This window comes from Mesoplodon mirus (genome assembly GCF_964341445.2).
Source record: "Mesoplodon mirus genome assembly, chromosome: 17".
Taxonomy (NCBI): Eukaryota; Metazoa; Chordata; class Mammalia; order Artiodactyla; family Ziphiidae; genus Mesoplodon; species Mesoplodon mirus.
This window is the reverse complement of record NC_138993.1, coordinates 77898446-77919241: the sequence shown is the minus strand read 5'-3', so window position 1 is coordinate 77919241 and position 20796 is coordinate 77898446. Positions and strand designations below refer to the sequence as shown.

Below are 20796 nucleotides of genomic sequence, written 5' to 3'. Positions count from 1 at the left end.
CTAGGATAAATCTTTATGTCCCTTCCTCTCTTATGATGTCAAGCTCCATTTCCTTACAAAATCACAACTACATTCACCCTTATGAAAGTACCACGCACTTACGTATGTATTTAATGTATCTATAAGCACACACCTGTGTATGTGGTTTTTTGAAAAGGTGTGTCCTGTTAAGGCATGTTGCCTGCCCTCCCCATAAGGAGGCTGAACTTTTGGGAAAAAAATCTACTTGAATTTTGCTTTATTTTCCCATGTTAAGAAAAGGTATAGAAGTATGTGTTTCTACCAATCAGCTCTGCAGGTTTGTTTGGCCTCTTGTTGATGAACGATTCGAAGGACTCCTTCATCAGGTTGATGAACTTCTCGTTCCTCTGGAAGCACACTTCTATCACGTGGTCCACTCGGTCCTTGAAATCCAGCAGGTCCTGCACCATATCTTTATCTTTTTCAGGATTGATAACGATCGTTGTCCCAAAAGTCTGCAAAAACGTACCCCAAGTCATCAACAGGTTTCTGATACAACATAATTTTTCTTCTGCTATCAAACAATCATGATAGTTTTATATAAATTAATCACTCCTGTTTTTTTTTGTTTTTTGTTTTTTGTTTTTTCCGCGGTACGCGGGCCTCTCACTGCTGTGGCCTCTCCCACTGTGGAGCACGGGCTCCGGACGCACAGGCTCAGCGGCCATGGCTCATGGGCCCAGCCGCTCTGAGGCATGTGGGATCTTCCCAGACCGGGGCACGAACCCGTGTCCCCTGCATTGGCAGGCAGACTCTCAACCACTGCGCCACCAGGGAAGCCCCCACTCCTGGTTTTAAACACTAAATAGTTTCAAAAGTTTCACAAATTTAGTCCACCTTCTAAAAATTAAGTGGATATGCAACTAATGCTTTAGGGTTACAATTCTGCTTCTGGAAGAATTTATCAATTACTGGGGAAATGTCTGTTGCTTTCTGAAGAAAAAACTTTTACTTAAAATTCCTCAAATAGAAAGTAACCCCCTTAACCTGATACACCTATTTGGACTTCCTGACTATAGTTTTCTTTCCCCTTCACTTCTAACCATGGGTGGTTTAGAGCCTGGTTTTTAGCCTGTATTTTTAATTTAAAGATGCTATTTAAACATCACTAAAAGTCTGTGCGTGACAACAACAGCTCGCTATCTGATGAAAAACTACCAGCTGAGGAGACGGTGAACACAACCGTGGTTCAATGTAAGACACATCTTCACACAGTTACACGTCAAAGGTGCCCATGGAGGCTCATCATTGGTGAAAAGGTACAAATGACATGGCATAAAGACCTTCTGGAGAGGGACAGGGCATGACCAGCAGGGGCGGGAGGGACTCACTCTTCACTCTGTACCCTTTCACACTGACAGGATTTTAAAATAACGTACCTAAGACCACGACACATGAGGGTCAGCTTTATTTTGTGAGGAAACACTGTGCTGTCACAGCGTAACTGCTTATCATTAGTGGACCCTCGGAACCGTATTCACACACTGACTTTTCCTGCTGAGAATGGACACTGCAGAGGTGAACTCCTGTGTTCAGCACTTGTTCCTGTTCTCTCAGGACTACTGGTCGGCAAAACCCTAAATCTCCACTGGCCTTTCTTAACATAAAGCTCCACTGCTGACCCAGCGTGAGTCGCTTATGCCTTTCAGCTCAATGCAACCGCACAAAATCCTGGGGGCATGTGTGCGTGTGTCCAAGCTGGCCACATGCAGATCAACATGCAACTTCAGGCCTGATTATTTCCTTTATCTTTTTCCTCAGCTGAATTTTCCCCGTGACAGTCACAGATTCACGTGCGGCAGAAACAGTGACGATGTCCTCGCACACTAAGCCTCGTCTCCCCGATGGTGCCCCGTGGGAAGCCACTGAGCAGCGCCCCAGCCAGGACACTGGCCTTGACACAGCCCACCCGTCCCACCCCGATGGGTCACGGTGTTCGCCTGTAGCTCCCTGTGTGTGCGTCACCTGGGCCATCACCTATGTGTGTCATCTAGGCCCACGGCCAAGAGGACAAGCAGTCAGCACCACAAGGATCTCTCCTGTTGCCTTTTGATAACCATACACACAGGCACATGCATGCATACACACACAGAAACCCGCAAGCACATGTTTACGTAATAAATCCTGGATTTCTAGGAAACAAAGTAGCATACACACCCGCCTGACATACCAAAATGTGTGAGAGTTCCCACTGAGCAAAGGCATGAGATCACGTTTATATGGTAGATTCACAAAAACAACTTTCGAAAATCTCGATTGTAGAACTCAGCTAGTATCAGGTTGGCCAAAAGGCTCGTTCGGTTTCTCTGTAAGATGGTTCTAGTAGCGTTTAGTTGTCTTTGACCTCATTCGAAACCATTTTGTTAGACCGTACTGACAGCCGTCACATCAGCGTGCATTTAAAAAAAGACATCAAAATTGGTGAGTCTTTGTGTAGCCATTTTAATACTGAAGATGGAAGAAAAGACAACACTCTCGGCATATTATGCTTCATCATTTCAAGAAAGGTAAAAACACAACTGAAGCACAAAAAAAAGATTTGTGCAGTATATGGACAGAAGGTGCTGTGACTGATCGAACGTGTCAAAAGTGGTTTGCAAAGTTCTGTGCTGGAGATTTCTCGCTGGACCATGCTCCACAGTCGAGCAGACCAGTTCAAGTTGACAGCGATCAAATCGAGACACTAATTGAGAACAATCAATGTTATACCACAGGGTAGATAGCCAAAATACTCAAAATATCCAAATCAAGCCCTGAACATCATTTGCACCAGCTTGGTTACGTTAATCGCTTTGATGTTTGGGTTCCACATAAGTTAAACGAAAAAAAACTACTTGACGGTATTTCTGCATATAATTCTGTACTTAAATGTTCCGTTTTTTTGTTTGTTTGTTTGTTTGCTGTATGCAGGCCTCTCACTGTTGTGGCCTCTCCTGCTGTGGAGCACAGGCTCTGGACGCACAGGCTCAGCAGCCATGGCTCACGGGCCCAGCCGCTCCGCGGCATGTGGGATCTTCCCGGACCGGGGCACGAACCCGTGTCCCCTGCATCGGCAGGCGGACTCTCAACCACTGCGCCACCAGGGAAGTCCTAAATGTTCCGTTTTGAAAACAAATTGTGATGGGCGATGAAAAGATACTGTACAATAAAGAGTGTATACTGTAAAGAGATCATGGGGCAAGTGAAATGGACCACCACCAACCACACCAAAGGCCAGTCTTCATCCAAAAAAGGTGATGTTGTGTATATGGTGGGATTGGAAGAGAGTCCTCTATCATGAGCTACTTCTGGCAAACCAAACGATTAATTCCAACAAGTACTGCTCCCAATGAGACCAACTGAAAGCAGCACTCGATGAAAAGCGTCTGGAATTAGTCAACAGAAAACAACACATAATCTTCCATCAGGATAACGCAAGACCGCATGTTTCTATAATGACCAGGCAAAAACTGTTAGAGCTTGGCTGGGAAGTTCTGATTCATCCACCGTATCACCAGACATTGCACCTTCAGATTTCCAATTTATTTCAGTCTTTACAAAATTCTCTTAACAAAAAAAAATGCAATTCCCTGGAAGACAGTGAAAGGCACCTGAACAGTTCTTTGCTCAAAAAGGTAAAAAGTTTTGGGACAATGGAATTATGAAGTTGCCTGAAAAATGGCAGAAGGTAGTGGAACAAAACAGTGAATAAGTTGTTCAATAAAGTTCTTGGTGAAAATAAAAAATATGTCTTTTATTTCTACTTGAAAACCGAAGGAACTTTTTGGCCCACCCAATACTTACGCTGATGACAAACGGCCAAATGGCAGCTTTTAAAACGTGTTTACACCCGGACGGTATTCATCCCTAAAACGCCTGTGCACGAGTGACCTGGAGGGAGATGTGTGATGGTGGCCCCATGCCCGTCCCTCGCAGAGCCCGACCGATGGCCACGCACCTTGATGTACTCGCTCCAGTGCTGCAGCAGTACCTGCTGGCCGCCCCGCACGCGGCTGAACAGCTGGTACATCTGAGTGAGGTCGGGCACTCTGTTCTCATCCAGCAGGTGGTCCAGCCCTGGGATCACACGGCAATGTTAGCTCGGCACGGCGGGCGGGAAGGCTGCACGAGCAAAAGCTAGGCTGGGCCGGTGCTCGCGGCACACAGGGCCCCGCGGACACAGAAACCCAGGGGTCGGCTGGTTCCTACGCAGGCAAGGCCCCGTGACGCAGCCCACCAGGTGAGTCTTGTTCCCTGAGCACCATGCTGGGAGGTGTAGTCCCTACCCCTTCCCTGCACGGAGGCCCCTTATTTAGCTAATGCAGAAAGATCCGAAGAATGCTCACACCAACTCTCTGACCTGGGAGCTTTACGACCCCAAATCACTTCTGATTTAGTCCATCAGCCAGAAAGGATATTTGCCTAAGATAAGCTATCAAATCTAATCTTTTAGTTGACTTATTTTATTCACCTGTATAATAAATTGTGGAAGGAAAACATGTATTGTTTATCAGATACTTGGAGGTGCTTAACAGCATTTTTTTAGGCCTTTGCTATTTCAGGTTTTAACATTTTACAAAGATTTTCTAAAACCACCATGATCAGAAGAGCTTCAGGAAGCATGTTCTCACCACCTGCTTTCTGCTAACTGTGGGGAGGCCGTGAGGTGAGAGCGGAGACGCTGTGAGCCAGTCACGTGACTGCAGTCTCAGCTTCTGCTGTAAATCAGGCACACTGTCCACACGGCAAAGACACACAAACACGTCGGCTGTGCCGATGGACCGGACCCTGAGCAAGGCTCCAAATGTCTGTATTTCTCTCAACTACGATTTGATCTACTGATGCAGATAACTTATTCTACAACTGATGTACTGAAACGCTGAATGATGACTTAAAATTCAAAAATTATAGCTTTTAATTTTTTAAATGCCTTTAGTAAAATTTAGACTATACTTTTACATATATATAATTTACCATTTTCTTGAAATAATTTTGCTCATCAAAATACACACTGAAACGATTCATCCAAATTTCTACTGTCTACATGAAGTTCCGTTTTCTTCTAAAAGTGACTCCTTTTTGGACCACCCTGGTGGTCCAGTGGTTAAGACTCTGTGCTTCCACTTCCGGGGGCGAGGGTTCGATCCCTGGTCGGGGAACTAAGATCCCTCATGCCGTATGGCGTGGCGCCCCCGCCCCCCCCCCCAAAAAAGTGACTCCTTTTTAATAAACACCTAGTATGAAATCGGAGGACCCTTGTTTCAGGTGGACAGTAAATCGAGGCCCCATCCACATGGAAACGTACCAGTGTGTGGGCTCCAGTGTGACGTGAGCAGGAGACACCAGATTGGCACCCTGGCCCTCGGCTTTCGGGCCATGATCCAAGGCATTAGTGTCTCGCTCGGGTTTCCTGTAAACCGGGGCTGTTCCAGGACCAGAAGCCATTTACCTGAAGTACAGCAGACGCTCACCAACACTAATTCTCTCCCTTTGGCTTCATTCTGGTTTCACTTGGAAGCCCCACGTTTAGTGTCTCATTAGAGATATTACCACCTGGCAAAGCAGACCCCAACCAGATGCATTTGGGGGCAGAATTAGACTTTAAGGTTTCTAATAGCTTGAAACAGATCCCGTGGCTCCAAAATGACTTTCAAGCATAACAGTAAATGATATAAAAAGCAACACCAAGCACTAAAGTGTGTAAGGTTAGACTGTGCTCATTACAGTGAGGGTGGGAGTGAAAACATCACATCACCTCTAACAGCACGGCGCTAAAACCGCACCGTCGGCCGCGTGCCGAGCTAGCCTGGTCCGCCTCTGTCCTGGGACCATGGCGCCAGCAGCTCGTCTGCCGCGGAGCCGCACGCAGGGCAGGGATGCAGCCCGCGGGCACCCCCAGCCCATCGGACCGCGTGCGTCCACACCTGCGGGTCAGTGCCCAGGAGGGACGTCACCGCACAGGATGGGGCCTGTGAGCACAGCCCAGGCCGTCTGCTGGCCAGAGGGCCTCTTGCAACCAACCTCTCAGCCCGGATAGGATTTCACGTGATTTTAGCTTAAACCGTGGTTCTTACGCGTGCCTTTCACTACTGCGTGTAATCAATTCTCCCCTCAAGGGCTAATGGTCCACCACTTTCCCGATGATTTCAGTGCCTGTCTTCTTACAACAACGAGGGTCCTCGCGCGCTTACAATGCTCCGCTAACTCTCTTAGCAAATCAGGGACAAGCAATCAGTGCAGAGACACAGAGCTGGGAAAACCTACCTTTCTGCAGAATCGCTGTTAAATGTTCTCCTAACAGCTGCTTCTCCACACAGGCAATCAGTGGTTTCCTGGGAAGTAAACAGAGGCGTGTCAGGAAGGAAGTACTGGGGAGAGCCTGTCGGCTGTGGAGGACGGGGACCCCCGTCCACACAGCTAAGCCCAAGTCAGCACACGCCCAGCCATCACCGACGCCGACACAGGCTCAGGTCACCGGGGCCCCGGGAGAGGGGAACAGCAGCGGATGGGAGGCGCCCTCGCCCACTGCACCTGGGACAACCCGGGCGGGCTGCCCGCGACCCTGCCCCGCCCGGGTCCCACAGACGGCCTCCTGCACCCATAGCTGTCCCTCTGCCCTCACTTCCTCCTGCCTGTCTTCGCCCAGGACCACTCTTCAAAATTTGACTTCTCAGAGCAGCCGCGGGAACGTCACGCAGGACGCACAGCTGCCACTCCTGACCCATCACCCCTGCTCGCTCAGCTCTTCTTTTAGGAGACCAGAGCCCCCGCTTCGCTCCCGGGCGTGTGGACCTCGGCCTTCATTTTGAGGAACTTTTCACCGCACCACCTCAGGTGAACCTCAGGGTGACCCCAGAGGGACGTGCGGCAGGCACTCGGGCTCTGGGTACGGAGGGCCCAGAGATGTGGCCTGCACCAACGCCCGCAGTGCCCGTCCCAAGGGTGGCGGCGTGCACGGGCGAGGCGGGAAGGGGTGCCCGGAGCGCAGCCTGTAGGCTGCCGTGGCTCCTTATCTGCCACCTCCCTCCTGTTTCTCCGAAAACTGTTTCTCACTCTGTGACCTTTGAATCGCCCGACACCACAGGAGCCACCTCGGGCAGTGCCCCTCGAAACCCTAACCCGAGGGGGGCCCACGGTCTGCTCTGCTTAACTCTCGGACACTCCTAAGCGAGACTGGGGAGCGGGCAGTTATTAACACAGCACCTACACACCGGAGGGCGGCGAGGAGGGGCCTGGCACCAATGGGCGCTGCACAGTCTCCCCCACCCCCCCGCCCCCTCCCTCCCCCGTGGACCCCGCTTCGGCCCGACGGCACCGCCCTGCACCTGAGGTCCCGCCCTGCATCTGAGGTCCACACGGCACCTCCAGCGCCAGGTGTCTGAGAGCAGCCTCACCCCTGCTTCACGACCCTCTATTTTCCATGTTCTCAAGCTGTCACATCCTGTCCCTTTCTTTCATCCTGCCTGGCCCCTCCCCCCACCCTGGGAGTCAACACATTCTGCACGTTTTAGCACTTTCCCTCTTAAAAACGTCTCTCTTTTCTGTCTCTCACGTTTCTGCTCTAATCTTCCTCACTTGAATAAATATTATGTGCCTGACGCAGACATTCACAAAACCTGTCCTGTACTTTTCCCTAGCTACTCACTGACCTCAGCTTTAGAGGAAAAAAAAAAAATTGGATGAAAAGAGAAGGGACAAGTTACTTCCCTGGCGGTCCAGTGGTTAAGAATCTGCCTTCCAACGCAGGGGACGTGGGTTCGATCCCTGGTCGGGGAACGAAGATCCCACGTCCCGCAGGGTAACTAAGCCTGTGGGCCGCAACTACTGAGCCTGGCACCACAACTACAGAGCCCACGCGCTCTGGAGTCCGCGTACCGCAACTAGAGAGAAGCCCGCACGCTGCGACAAAAGATCCTGCGTACCACAACTAAGACCCGACACAACCAAAAATAAATATAATAAATAAATATTAAAAGAAAAAATGTGACTGAGTACTATAAGGAAAAATTACAGCTATATCAGATGTCCAACAAAACTCTACAACCGAAATTGCCCATATTCAACAATACCCCATTAACGTAAACTTCTGTAAATTTATTATACATTTATAACATAAATTACAAACTGTCTATAAAAAGATACCGAGTATCTCAGCCTGAATCACTCCCTTTGGACGATAACTCACCACAGGCCACGAGTCAGTGTGACTTACAAGTGCTGGGTAATCACAGACAACAAGCAAACTGTCCCAGGAGCAGAATACGTTCAGGTTCAGAGAGCAGCGAGCGAGTCTACAAGACGCTGCGGGTCAGAGCTGAGCGCGGGAGTGGTACTCACTGTGTGCTGTGGTCTAGATACGTGATCACGCGGTCACCCTCCTCCCCCAGGCGCTTACTCACATGGTTCAGGTACTCCGGAACCTTCCAAACACAACATTTAAACACATCAGCAACAAAAACCTTCTTCACGTTACCCAAGAAGCTGAAATACTGTTTTCCTTATTTAAGAAAAAAAAGCAGACTGTACATTCAGGCCCAAAGGTTAACAGAGTACCAGGAGTGGGGGTGGTGAGGAGGGGGAGGGTGATACACGGCAGGAGGTTTCCTTCAACCCAATCCTGGAGACTGAAGGTAAGGTCTGGAATGGGGGCAGGCAGCACGGCATGGTCCTGCCTTGCTCCTGGGGAGGGTCCTCCTGTCACCGAGGCCCGGGGATAGGTCACGGCACCCCCCCCAGCCCACGCTTAGTGGGGTCGGCAAACGCCAAGCAACAGACTATTCCTCTGAGGCCCTAAAGAGAGTGGCTGTAGGAGATCTCAAAACACACTCTCTCTGAGTTTCCAGGGGTGAAGGGTCACCTGCCTGCACAGCAAAGGCCCCATGACAGGGGTCGCTGAGGCTCTGACCCCGGGGCGGCAGCCAGGCCAGTCTCCGACTCCCCCTCCTGTGACGGTCCCGAGGGGCTTCCTGCTGAGCTGGGCTCTGATACCCGAGAAACCGGCTATCAAGTTTTTGGGTTCTTATTACTACTAAATACATGTTTTTTTCCCGTGGCTTTTTGGGTAATCTTTTCAATGCCTCACAGAGATGAACATTTTTAACATGTCAGGTTTCTCTTTCATATTTAAGAATTATCTTTAAAACTCTTATTTCAGCTTGAGTTCCTTTATGTATTTTAGAAGCTATTACACTAGCTTTTTTACTGTGGGGGGGGGCAATAGAAGGGTTTCTAAATTAGGAGAAAAAAATTAAGCCCTTAATAAACTCACAAAGAAGCTCATCACTAGGAATTTAAACTAGATTGTAGCTTTTGGAAGATTTTCAGTGAGATGTTTGCCAGCGTGAAGAGACAAACATTTAGAAATCACACTTAGATGCACATCTATGAAAATGAAATAAGGCAATTCAGAATCATTCGTTGTCTCACCTCTCTTTCTTGCATTAACCTTTGGCCTTCTGCAGCATATAAACAATTAGTTTCTTCCAAAAACTTCAGTTCAAATGAATCTTTATACACCTAAAACATGAGCAGGGTTAAGGACCAAATGCAGCGAAGAAACCTAGCTCTCAGCTTCAAGTGCTGCTGCCGCCCCAGGTCGAGGGCGCACGGCTGCCGTGACCTGTGCCCGTGACAAGCTGCCTGGGCCCGCCCAGCCTCCCTGCTCTGCCCAGGGTGCTCCCAGGCCCCGGCCGTCTCCCGGGGCACTGCATCCATGCGGCAAAAGCTGCCCCTTCCCCGGCTCCGGGTGAGTGCCAGCCGAGTCATTCCCCTCCCATACTTTTAGCAATACTCTAACGGTGTCAGCTCCGACACTGACATCTTTGACACCTCGTCGCCTGGGTGCAGGCGGCTGCGCAGGGGCCCAGTGCTTCCCTCGCGGGCTGTGAGGACGCGTGGGGCCCACCTGGAGGTCGGACAGCATGCCCAGCAGGCCCCGCAGCAGGCTCCGGTCCACGGCCTCCCCGCTCCGCTCCCGCTTGATCAGAAGCAGGATGCCATCGATGGTCTTTGTCTGAACCATTTTATCGCTAATAATATGGTTTCTAAATAGTTCTAATCCCATATCCCTGTACAAACAGAGAAGACAAGACTGTTTTAGTTTCACTTCTTAGAAGTTCTGGGTGAAGCTCCAGCTACACTATGAGTATCACCCCCAAGCTACTGACTTGCTAACTCTCTGGTCCAGGTGTCAAGAACTCTTTTAAAAAAATTTTCACTCTTGACAGTCTGGTGTGCCTTGTATTTCTTTCCTCATCAATGCCGCCTGTTTCCTGCATGGGTCAGCAGGTTCCCGCCGTCCTGCCCGGGAGCCCTGGGACCCTCCGCCTGCCCTGCCCGCATCCTCCAGCTGTTCCTCCTGTGTGACCCTGGCCACAGGACGACAGAACTGAGGGTGCAAAGCAGAGTCCATCGCACTCCCTCAGCCCGCTCCCTCCCGATTCCGCGTGCTGTGCCCTCTCGCCACCTCTAAGCCCCGTCCTGTAAAGTCGCTTCCTTTTCTAGCTTCCTGGCCGTCCGTTCACTCTGACCCAAGGCAGTACGATTTCTCCTTCTACCACCGGGAAGCCGCTTGTCTTTGTTTCCTGTGACCCACGCGCGGGGCGGCTGGGGCCCTCCCTCCTCTCCGTGACCCCACGTCCCCTCTGCCCCTCTGTCCTAAGGGCTTCAGCACCTCCTGACTGACTCCATCCTTAGAGCAGCTCCGTGAGGGATGGCCGTCCTCCAGATGGAGAAACTGAGGCAGAGAGATCACAGGGAGCTTGCTGTGCCCAGCTCGCCAGGCTCCAGAGTCTAAACGTAGTTCATCATGTAACCCTGCCGTCTAACCTGGAGGCACTGCCCAGCGCGTGAAGCCTACCAGCCCCCGTCCACTGCAGCAGGCAGGGAAGCAAGCGTGCTCGTGCAGGATGGCAGAGATCGCTGTGAGGGTGCGTGAGAAATCCGGGTGTGCAGTGGAGCCCCGGCCTGAGCTCTGCAGAGGCCACGGGAGCGGCCCACTAGCTGAGACAGGAGGAGGTGGGGAGAGGAAGCCTGCTGCGCCCAGGCACGCCGAGGGAGGAGGAAGCCGCGGGCACATCCTGGCGGCTTTGCTGGAGTCTGAGCTGAGAGTGTGGCTTCAGAAGAAGGTCCTGCGGTGGCAGCCGCGCTGCCTCAGTTTCTCCATCTGGAGGATGGTCATCCCTCATGGAGCTGCTCTAAGGATGGAGTCAGTCAGGAGGTGCTGAAGCCCTTAGGACAGCCCCGCACAGAGGAGGAGCTCTGCGGCTTCCTGCCATCATCAGCTTTTCCAAACGGATTGTTTCTCTGAGTAATGACGATCTGTCCTGCAGAGGTTCGTGGGTGTCTAGTAGGAGGCGTGCAGGAGTCGGGGCTGAGAGGACAGAGGGGCAGAGGGGACGTGGGGTCACGGAGAGGAGGGAGGGCCCCAGCCGACCCACGCGTGGGTTACAGGAAACAAAGACAAGCGGCTTCCCGGTGGTAGAAGGAGAAATCGTACTGCCTTGGGTCAGAGTGAACGGACGGCCAGGAAGCTAGAAAAGGAAGCGACTTTACAGGACGGGGCTTAGAGGTGGCGAGAGGGCACAGCGTGCTGAATCGGGAGGGAACGTCCACGTGGAGGACCGAGGGCGAGACCACAGACAGGCCCCGTCACCAAGGCTGAGCTGCTCGGGGACGACGCTCGAAGTCGGGGACCAGGGACCCAGGGCAACGTGGGCACAGGGTTCCCGACTCACACTGCCCCAAGCAGATGGAAGCCAACGCCCTGTGCCCGGCCCATCAGCAGAGTACCGGGAGGCACCATCAGAGAGTGACCGGCTCCCCAGCCTTTCCCAGAGCAGAGGTGGAAGAGGTGACAGAAACGGGCTTCACAAGGCACTTCCATGCCCACAGGAGAACGTGCTGGACTGGCGGCTGCCAGCTCGGCGGCTGCCCCTCATGGTGACAGACACTTCCGGGCCGAGAGCCACCGAGGGGCAGGCCTGTGTGCCAGCGACCCTCGCCAACACAGAGGACCACAGACAGATGGTCGGGCACGTGTCATCAAATCAACCATCGGAGACACAGGTCAGCCACAGCCTCAGCCACAGACCAGGACCGGGGGACACTCACCAGATGGAAGGAAGCATGGAATTCTGAAGCACGTAAGTACGATCCAGAAACAGGAAGATACTTCTGATCATGATCTGGAGGGCAAGAGGAGGACTTGACTTATTTACATACCTTACCAACAAAACATTCAACCCTAGCTGTCTCAAAACTAACATGATTGTTTCTCAACGAAAAGATGTTTTTATCTTCAAGACCCTCATGGTTGATTTTTCCCTGAATTTACATGTGCCCCTTGGTGTCTGCTTTTCATCTCTTTTATCCAGAAAGTCTGACTGTAGGGATTGTACAGCACTTCGCCTCAAAGATGCCTTTGAAATTCAGTCATTTCCTGACTGACGTGGTGAATCTCCTTAGACTGGGAGATGCTCTAAGCTGAATTTTTTTTTTTTTTTTTGCGGTACGCGGGCCTCTCACCGCTGTGGCCTCTCCCGTTGCGGAGCACAGGCTCCGGACGCGCAGGCTCAGCGGCCACGGCTCACGGGCCCAGCCGCCCCGCGGCACGTGGGATCCTCCCGGCCCGGGGCACGAACCCGCGTCCCCTGCACCGGCAGGCGGACTCTCAAGCACCGCGCCACCAGGGAGGCCCCTCTCAGCTGAGTTTTTCCAGCATTCCGGCGCGTCACATTGGCACGAGGTTCTCAGCCCTGCGTGTGCACTTGACTTCACTTTGCAGGCTCACGTGGTAGGAGCGCCGCAGACTGTGCCGTGGAGCTTTGCTTACACACATAGAGAGAACCTCCCCAGCACATTCACCTGTCTCTACCGCCCCCGGTGCCTGGCCCAAGAGAGACTCCGTCGTCGCCTACTCACCTCAGTCAGGAAACCAAAGAATTCAACCTAGTTAGGAAAGCTATTGATACATCCTATCTCTTCTCTCACTTACATAATTTTCAGCCAGGGCATCCTGAAAACTCACATACATAAAATCAAATTAGGATCGATATATCTACTAAGTCTAAGCCTGGCTGTCTAGTTACAGTAAACTCCTGGGATTCAGGCTTGATTCTCAGGCATAAACTGAGATCAAGGAAGACTTCAGAGACCCACGGGGAGTCGCAGGCCCCATGAGTCACCTGTGCGGCCGGCCTGAAGGCCAAGCTCGCAGCCAGCCCCACCCCAGAAGAGAAGGCCGTCCCCACTCTTCTCCAGCCACGGTCCAGCTCGGTCGGAGCTGGATGGCAGCATCTGACCTGAACAGAACTCCCCATCTCAGCTCCCAACAGGGCCCTGCCTTCCTTGGGGGTTGAGGGAAGATGGGCGGGGCCATGCTTTGGTTAAAAAGAAAAACAAACAACACAGCTGGATGCAAAGGGGGCACAGACTCCCAGCTACCCAGGTCTGCCTTCTGTCCAGCTGAGCCAGAGGCGGGAGGAAAAGACCCAAGAGGGCGTGTGCACTGAGACCCACTCAGGGAGCATGTCAGCAGGCTTACCATTTGTCTGCAGTGATCCTGCCAGCATGTGTTAATCTTCTTTAAAAATAAAACACTATCTAGCGAGTCTGTGCAGACCTGCTAAGGAAAACTTCAGAAACACCGGCCAGTTTACTTGTTGCAATTTTTACCCCTTACTTTCCGCTCTCCTCGCCTCCGAGTCACGCAGGTTGCTTAGTGATCAGAATACTGAAAGGGCAGAAGCTCAGAAGCCACACACGTGGTTTCCAGCCTCCGTGTCTCCCTGCCTACCTGTGATGAACCTGCCTGCACTCACCTGCCTCCATCTCTTCCTGCCCCTCCCCGTTTCCCTTTCACCCCACTGCCCGTTGAGGCTTCGTGGGCTGGGGGGTGGACCAAAGGCCCCGCCCCAAAGGGCAGCTCTGGAGATGCTGTCCCAGAGGCGAGGAAGCCAGTCACTATGAACAGCACTGGGGGACGGGCAGACGGAGGAGAACGGCTGAGGGCCACTGTCACTTCTGGTCTCACAGAGACGTACGTCATGTCTCATCCGCGCACCACGTGCACGACCTGACTTTCGGGACGCTGTTTACAGCAAAAGACACCTGGTGCAGGCTCCCAGGGAAGACCTCGCCAAGCACCTGGGCACTGCGTGCACAGGTTAATCGAAGCCCCACGGTCACGACGTCTACACCGCCTATGGCCCACACAGCACCCTCACACCCAGCCGCACGGCGCACAGTTACTCCCTTTGTACGGGTGTGCAGGCAGCTGGCGGAGGAAAGGACCCGGCCTCCCGGGCCTCAGCCCTGCTCCAGCCTGTCTCAGCTCCACGGCACCGGACACGAGCGCACCCCTCAGTGCAGCCCCTCGGCCGAGATGCTGCAGGCGCGCGGCTCGGCACGGCTGCGAGGTTCCATGCAACATTCCGAGCACAGAGAGAGGAGGCAACACACAGCAGTCCGTTTCTGGCATGTGAAATCGGAAGGCGCTGAGGTCACCAGCGGCAGGAGGCCCGGCGGGGGTGGGGGCCGCTGGAAGGGGCAGGGGCTGGGGGCGCACTGACCACAGCCACAGGGGTCCCAGCCAAGCGCCTCACTCATTTTCTCGAGGGTCCGCTCCTAACTTAGAAACAGAGCGAGTCACAGCAAAGACCGAATAGTTGAACGGTTAACAAGTAATTCTGGAAGAACCGTTACAACTGCTCACAACTACAATGGCCCACGGTATCAGACCTTCCGCGAACAGTCTGAAAAAGCCTGCGTCCTAAGCACACGTAGGCAGGTGCCACCTCGGCAGCGGCCTGGCATCTCCGGTGCCCAGTGCTAAGCCGAGGCGCTCACCACATGGCGGCACCCTGACCGGTCCCCGTGGCCAGCGGGGGCCCGAAGGCAAGGCTGCACAGGGTCAAGCCCACGCCAGCCAACCTGAGGCACTGGGAGGCCTGGGGGCTGTGGCCAGGTGCGGCCCCACCCAGGGCAAGGCTTCGTCGGGACCAAAGGTCCAGCGTGATCTGGGCTGGTGAGGCCCGGAGCCGAGGTCCACGGAGCCCACGGCGAGCCGACCTGCAGAGCGCGAGCCAACAGGCCGGGGCTGGTTCACGCGGCCGGCCAACTTCGTGGGAATTGGTTATAATCACAGAAAACTAACACAGATTTTTAAAAAACAAGAATAAAGAACAGCAGCGCTCAAACCTTAAGATGTTTTTCAGAACTCCTCCTAAATACTTCAAAACAGACTAGATAAATGGACACTGACTTTAATCAGGTCAGCCAAGCAATTTAAACAGTAAAAACTCCACCTAAAAAAAATCCGTTACGTTGGGTTATATGATACAACCGTAAGGTTTTGTTTCTATAAATAAAAGAGAACTTTAAAAGCTTTTGCTTTAATATTAAGGATACTCATTAGTTCTTTATCCTATTAATGTTCAGTTTTAAAAGATTTAGGTAATAAATAGGAACTTCACAAGCCAAAAAAAGGATATTCTCTAAACTGAAGGATTTGTGCTTGGACGTGGCCTTCACAGACCTGGCGCAGCTGCTGGTACAGCACTGGGGAAACTTTGTGAGAACAAAGGTTTTCAACAGCCTGAAAACAAAAGGGAAAATGAGTTATTCACTGTGAACGACCAATCTGTTCTTTAAAAGCAACCTATCTGTACGAACAGCTCTAATCGTAACACAAAGCCACGCCCACCACTTACGTAATCCACAAATACGCTATCATGGTCAAGGGCAATTATCGCTGGAACGCTGGAATCCAGTAAAAGTTTGGCAAAAATGGTCCCTAACAACAGTGAACCTGGAGCGCAGATGGGACGGCGCCGCGCTGACAGCACCAGGACACCCGGGCCCCAGGTGGGCCCGCCCCAGTCTGGGCTTCTCACGATACTCGGAAGCTTCCCTCTTCAACAGCCTCTCAAGCTGGCTGCACACTGTCCCCCGAGGACTCAAAAGCAGCTTGAGCCCCCCGGCCTGTGTCCGGATGACTCCTTAGTCCGAGGTGGAGCCACAGGAAGGTGTGTGAGTTGACCCTGACGATCGCCAACGTGAAACCAGAGCCGGAAATCCCTGCTCCAGACCCTGGTGACCACCCTCCCATGGGGGGAGAACGACAGGAATTCCCGTTCCTTTCACGCTCATGAGTTTGATGATTCTGTCCCAAATAAGCTGAAGGAACACGGGCCAAGTCTGCCTCAAATTAATGAAGAAACAAGGTTTTGAGGCAGAAATATTTTTCATTAGCTGTTTTGATCCACATCAAAGGAATAATGCTTGTGTATTCGTACAAGTTCTAATAAAATTTTCTTTCAAATCTCATGTACAAAATCAGCATCTGATTCAATCCAAATACGAAATATTATAAACAGAAATGTAGTTTTTCTACTGCCTATTTTTGAACGATTTTAAAATATATGGGGGATATACAGAACGGAGACACTTCGGAATCTTAACTCAAATACTATATTCCCGAGGGGAAAAAAGGGCAACTTAAATTTGTACAGATATTAAGAAAATAATTATGTAAAGAAATATATAATACATAAAACACATGCATATTTATAAAGGTTAAAGAGAATATGGACTAATGACAATAATTAAAACAATAAAAATACCTTTCCCTTACATTCTGCCTTACTTAGAACAAGGGATTCCCATCCACATTTTGTTTTTACATCCTTCAATTCCTTTCCCAAAAGCTTCATGTTTTTATAACTTAGTCCAAGATCCACTCTCTTTCTCTCTTAAAAAAAAAAAACCAAGATAACCTCCTAACAAAGGCCTTTGCACCAGCAGTTAATCATAAACAATTATTACCAAGTAAATTTTTAATATAATATATGAAGAAAACATTTTTCTTTGGCAAAAATCAAGATAAGCTTAGTGGTACGTGTCCTTCATAAAAGGACATCTTAGAACCATTTTCTGAATGCTCCGATTCCTGAACCAGGTGTCAATGTCCTCAAAACAATCTTTTCCCAGTTGTGACTTTTTTGGTTGAATGCTAGAGCCAACTCTCCCTCATATATATGTGTCCCGTTGAGCACATGCTTACTGTTTACGTGAAGCCCACTAAGATTTCTTTTTTGAGAATCTGGAGGCCCCTTAAAACCACCAGCCAAGCCCTGGGGCACCCAGGCGTGCTGGGGGCACCGTCACCTCTTGGGTCTTTGCTGAGTCACTGCTGGCATCTTCATGTTACAGGCACCTTGTCACCGGCTCGCTCCCCGCGGGAGGGGCAGGGACGCCCTGGGCTCTTCCGGCTCTTCGGGGCTGCAGGAGCCGCCCAACACAGGAGGCCCTCCCCAGAACACGTTCAGGACATGCAGTCACACTTGGACGCTTAGAAATGCCTCCTCGTGGTGTACGAAGCACCTCACGTGACCACTACCGGTACTGGTGGCGAGCACACCTCTGGATCCAGGCATTGGAGGTGGGGAGCGGCAGGGCCTGGGCCCTCCTAGCACTGGGACACAGAGGTTTTCCTCACACCAGCGTAGCCAAGGGAAACGCCTGCCCATCCCAGCCTCCCGGCCCTGCCACCGCGCCGCTCTGAACACGCTTATCTGTCTCAGGACAGATGAGTGTCCCAGCAAAACACCCACGCCTGTGAGGGCGCTCCCCTCAGTGGGGATCCCCTGCCAGGGCCTTAAGGGAGCAAAACAGCCAGGCGGCACCTACAACTACGCACTTCGGGGGCCAGTAGCTAAGGCGAAAGCTGATGTCAGAGCGGAGTGGGACGTTTCAGAGTGAGAAATCGTAAGGGAAAGAGCGGGCAAGTACTCTGTTATTTAGGTAAATGAAGGGGAAAAATGAAAAACAAACACCCACCCCCACCCCCGGGGAAACCACGCCCCTGTGGACTATCCTGAGGACCAGGACCGATGAGAGGCTTCTTGCAGCAGCCAAGCCCCAGGCTGCCCTACTCGGTGGCAGGCCTGTCTAAACACGACAAGCACACGACACAGAAGCCGCCACCAGGACTCTGTGGTTCCCACCCACAAGAAACAAGTAAAGGGCAACGTAAAAAGGAGACAAGGACTTGGGCCCAAGCGTGGGATGAAAAATGGGGGGGCGGTGTCCCAGGAAGACATCCACCCTCCCAGCCCCGTTGTGAATGCCGGACGTGATGCCCTTGTACAAATGACTGATTTCACTGAGTGACCAAAGCCGCTGAATTAACAAAATCCTTCCTATTAGGCCTAAGATATTTGAACCTGAATATTCTCTGTTTTTGAATAACTTATGTATTGAATTCACTCTTGATTAATTTACATTCTCAAATTGGTCCATCAAATAACGTGTCCACTTGTTCCCCATTTTCTGGGCTTCCTCACCCGCTTGCATCACTTTCACCCACCCTATTAATCCATCAGGACCTGACTCCACTCCATTCTCCTTCACCGAGCTCTCACCAGGCACAGGGTTTCCTGGAGACATTTACCCCGTGACTCAAGGTCAGCAGCACAGCTTTTCTCAAGCGCAAGTTCTCTGTGACAGGTTTGATTCTGTGCATCAAAACTAGTCTGAAATCCACAGAGATCAGACTTGTGGTTGCTGAGGGGGAGGGGGGAGGGGGGAGGGGGGAGGGAGAGGGATGCACTGGGAGTTTGGGGTTGGTAGATGCAAACTACCACATTTACAATGGATAAACAAGGTTCTACTGTATAACACAGGGAACTATATCCCATCTCTTGGGACAAATGGTAATGGAAAAGCATATTTAAAAAAGAATGTCTCTATGTGTATAACTGAGTCACTGCTGTACAGCAGAGATTGCCACAGCATTGTAAATCAACTGTTCTTCAATAATAAAAAAAGCCCCAAACAAAACAAACAAGAAACTAGTCTGAAATCAACACGTAGCCTTCCCCGAACCCATTCTTGAAAATGTAGCCTTCAGTTTTCTGTTGTCTCAGTGAAATGACAAGTAGACCTAAGACATACAGACCTAAGACACACAAGATACACTTTCTTCAGCAAGCTGAGATTTCAGATCTCAATTCAGAAAAGATGGATGCACTCAAAATCTCCCCCTCCTCACATTACAATAAGAGAATGACTCTCAGCAGGATGTGTATCTACTAAGACTTTTTCATGTAATCTGAATATCCCTTTCTACCAAACAAAAACAAAATAACTAAGAAACTGCAGGCAGGCTGTGCAGACAGGCTGGAGCTGACCTCTCCCTCCACCGAGGCCTCCTCAGACCTGGCATGGGGAGATGCCAGAACCCACTTTTGGGAAACTGATGAACATCAAAACAAGAGGTTCGGGCCTCCCTGGTGGCGCAGTGGTTGAGAGTCCGCCTGACGATGCAGGGGATGCGGGTTCGTGCCCCGGTCTGGGAGGATCCCACATGCCGCGGAGCGGCTGGGCCCGTGAGCCATGGCCGCTGGGCCTGCGCGTCCGGAGCCTGTGCTCCGCAACGGGAGAGGCCACAGCAGTGAGAGGCCCGCGTACCGCCAAAAAACAAAACAAAACAAAAAAAAAAACAAGAGGTTCTCCCTCAAATAATCCTGAAAACCTCCTCAAAAACAAACAAACAAAAAACCTTTCCAGCTTTGGTGAGAACTGTTACTTGCACATAAGATTCTTTGGCAAATTATATACCACACCACCTCAGCAGAAACTCTGGCTTTATTCTGAAACACCAGGTCCAGTGCACTGTCCACTCTACTGGAGACCAGGATAGTTTCACCGTGACATCACTTACTATCTCCACCCCATTCGCTCCACAAGATGTGAGCGGCTCACTCTGCAGAGATGTACCTAGACTTGCTGGAACTTCTGAGCGGCCAGGCACCGGCCCGCGCACCTGCATCCTAAAGCCCATCCACTGCCCCCCCCACGGGCCCTCCTGAGATGTCCCCTGGAATGAGTGGTGCCACTTTGGGGATAAGCAGCCCTAGCCCTCAGGGTCTCACATACACCCACACGGACACCCACGATACCCAGGGCATCTGGAAACACTGTTTACAATAATATCTATGGTGACTATTATGAAACACATCCTGGGTAAAAAGTCCAGCAAAGTCATTCTACTAAGGAAAATGATGGGCAATTGATACCAGACAGTCAAATCTCCAGGGAAAGAGCAATAATGAACCCTATCTGGAAGACATAATATTTCATTAAGTCAAAAGCCTCTGAGTCTGGGCACTCCTGGTCCAGACGAAGTAAATGAAGCAGACTCAGCCTTCGCTGAAATAATACACGAAGCAGCAGTTTCCGAAGCGCTGCACATTGGGCTCTGAGAGGCCGTGGCCTTGGCAGACAGGAGACAGACAAGCACCAACCACTCTGGCTTCTGGCATCCAGCGTCCAGGCCACAGAGCAGTCGTCCCGGGCTGAGGCCTACGGCTGCAGGGCGAAGGCCTCGAGGGGAGGTGACCTCAGGGTCCAATTCGAGTGCTCAGCAGAGCGCTGTCCAGCACGTACATGGGAGGAGACCACCGCAGTGAGGGAAGGAACCCCGAAAGTCTAGAGACCTTGGGCTCTGGTGCTCACACACCTCCCACCAGCCAGGCGGGAACACTGCAGGACGCGGGGTAGAGGATTCAGGAAGGTTCGTCCCAGCAGCAGGGCAGTTAGCCCTGGACGGAACACGGCTCTAGTCCTGCCTGGCGACGCTTAAAGGCAACAGACTAAAAGGTCAAACTGATTCCAAATAATTTAAGCGAGTCTGGAACAAAGCTCAAGAATATTCAGAGAAATACAACAGCAGGCTTCCCTGGTGGCGCAGTGGTTGAGACTCCGCCTGCCAATGCAGGGGACACGGGTTCGTGC

The 20796-nt window shown here is 51.5% G+C and overlaps 1 protein-coding gene across 3 annotated transcripts in view; it reads right to left on the bottom strand.

The window, feature by feature from the left end:
• CUL4A (cullin 4A) overlaps positions 1–20796 on the bottom strand; it is a gene marked incomplete at its 5' end in the record, with an annotated part of 42575 nt that overhangs the window by 16284 nt on the left and 5495 nt on the right. Inside the window, 9 exons of one of the 3 annotated variants that reach the window (XM_082602243.1) lie at positions 284–476; positions 3959–4077; positions 6265–6332; positions 8338–8420; positions 9427–9516; positions 9905–10067; positions 12112–12185; positions 13544–13613; positions 15492–15595. In XM_082602243.1, coding sequence (XP_082458369.1) covers positions 284–476; positions 3959–4077; positions 6265–6332; positions 8338–8420; positions 9427–9516; positions 9905–10067; positions 12112–12185; positions 13544–13613; positions 15492–15595 — 964 coding nt within the window. Of the gene's footprint in view, positions 1–283; positions 477–3958; positions 4123–6264; positions 6333–8337; positions 8421–9426; positions 9517–9904; positions 10068–12111; positions 12186–13543; positions 13614–15491; positions 15596–20796 lie in introns of those variants that run through there. The other 2 variants (XR_014291733.1, XM_082602244.1) reach the window with 2 other exon arrangements.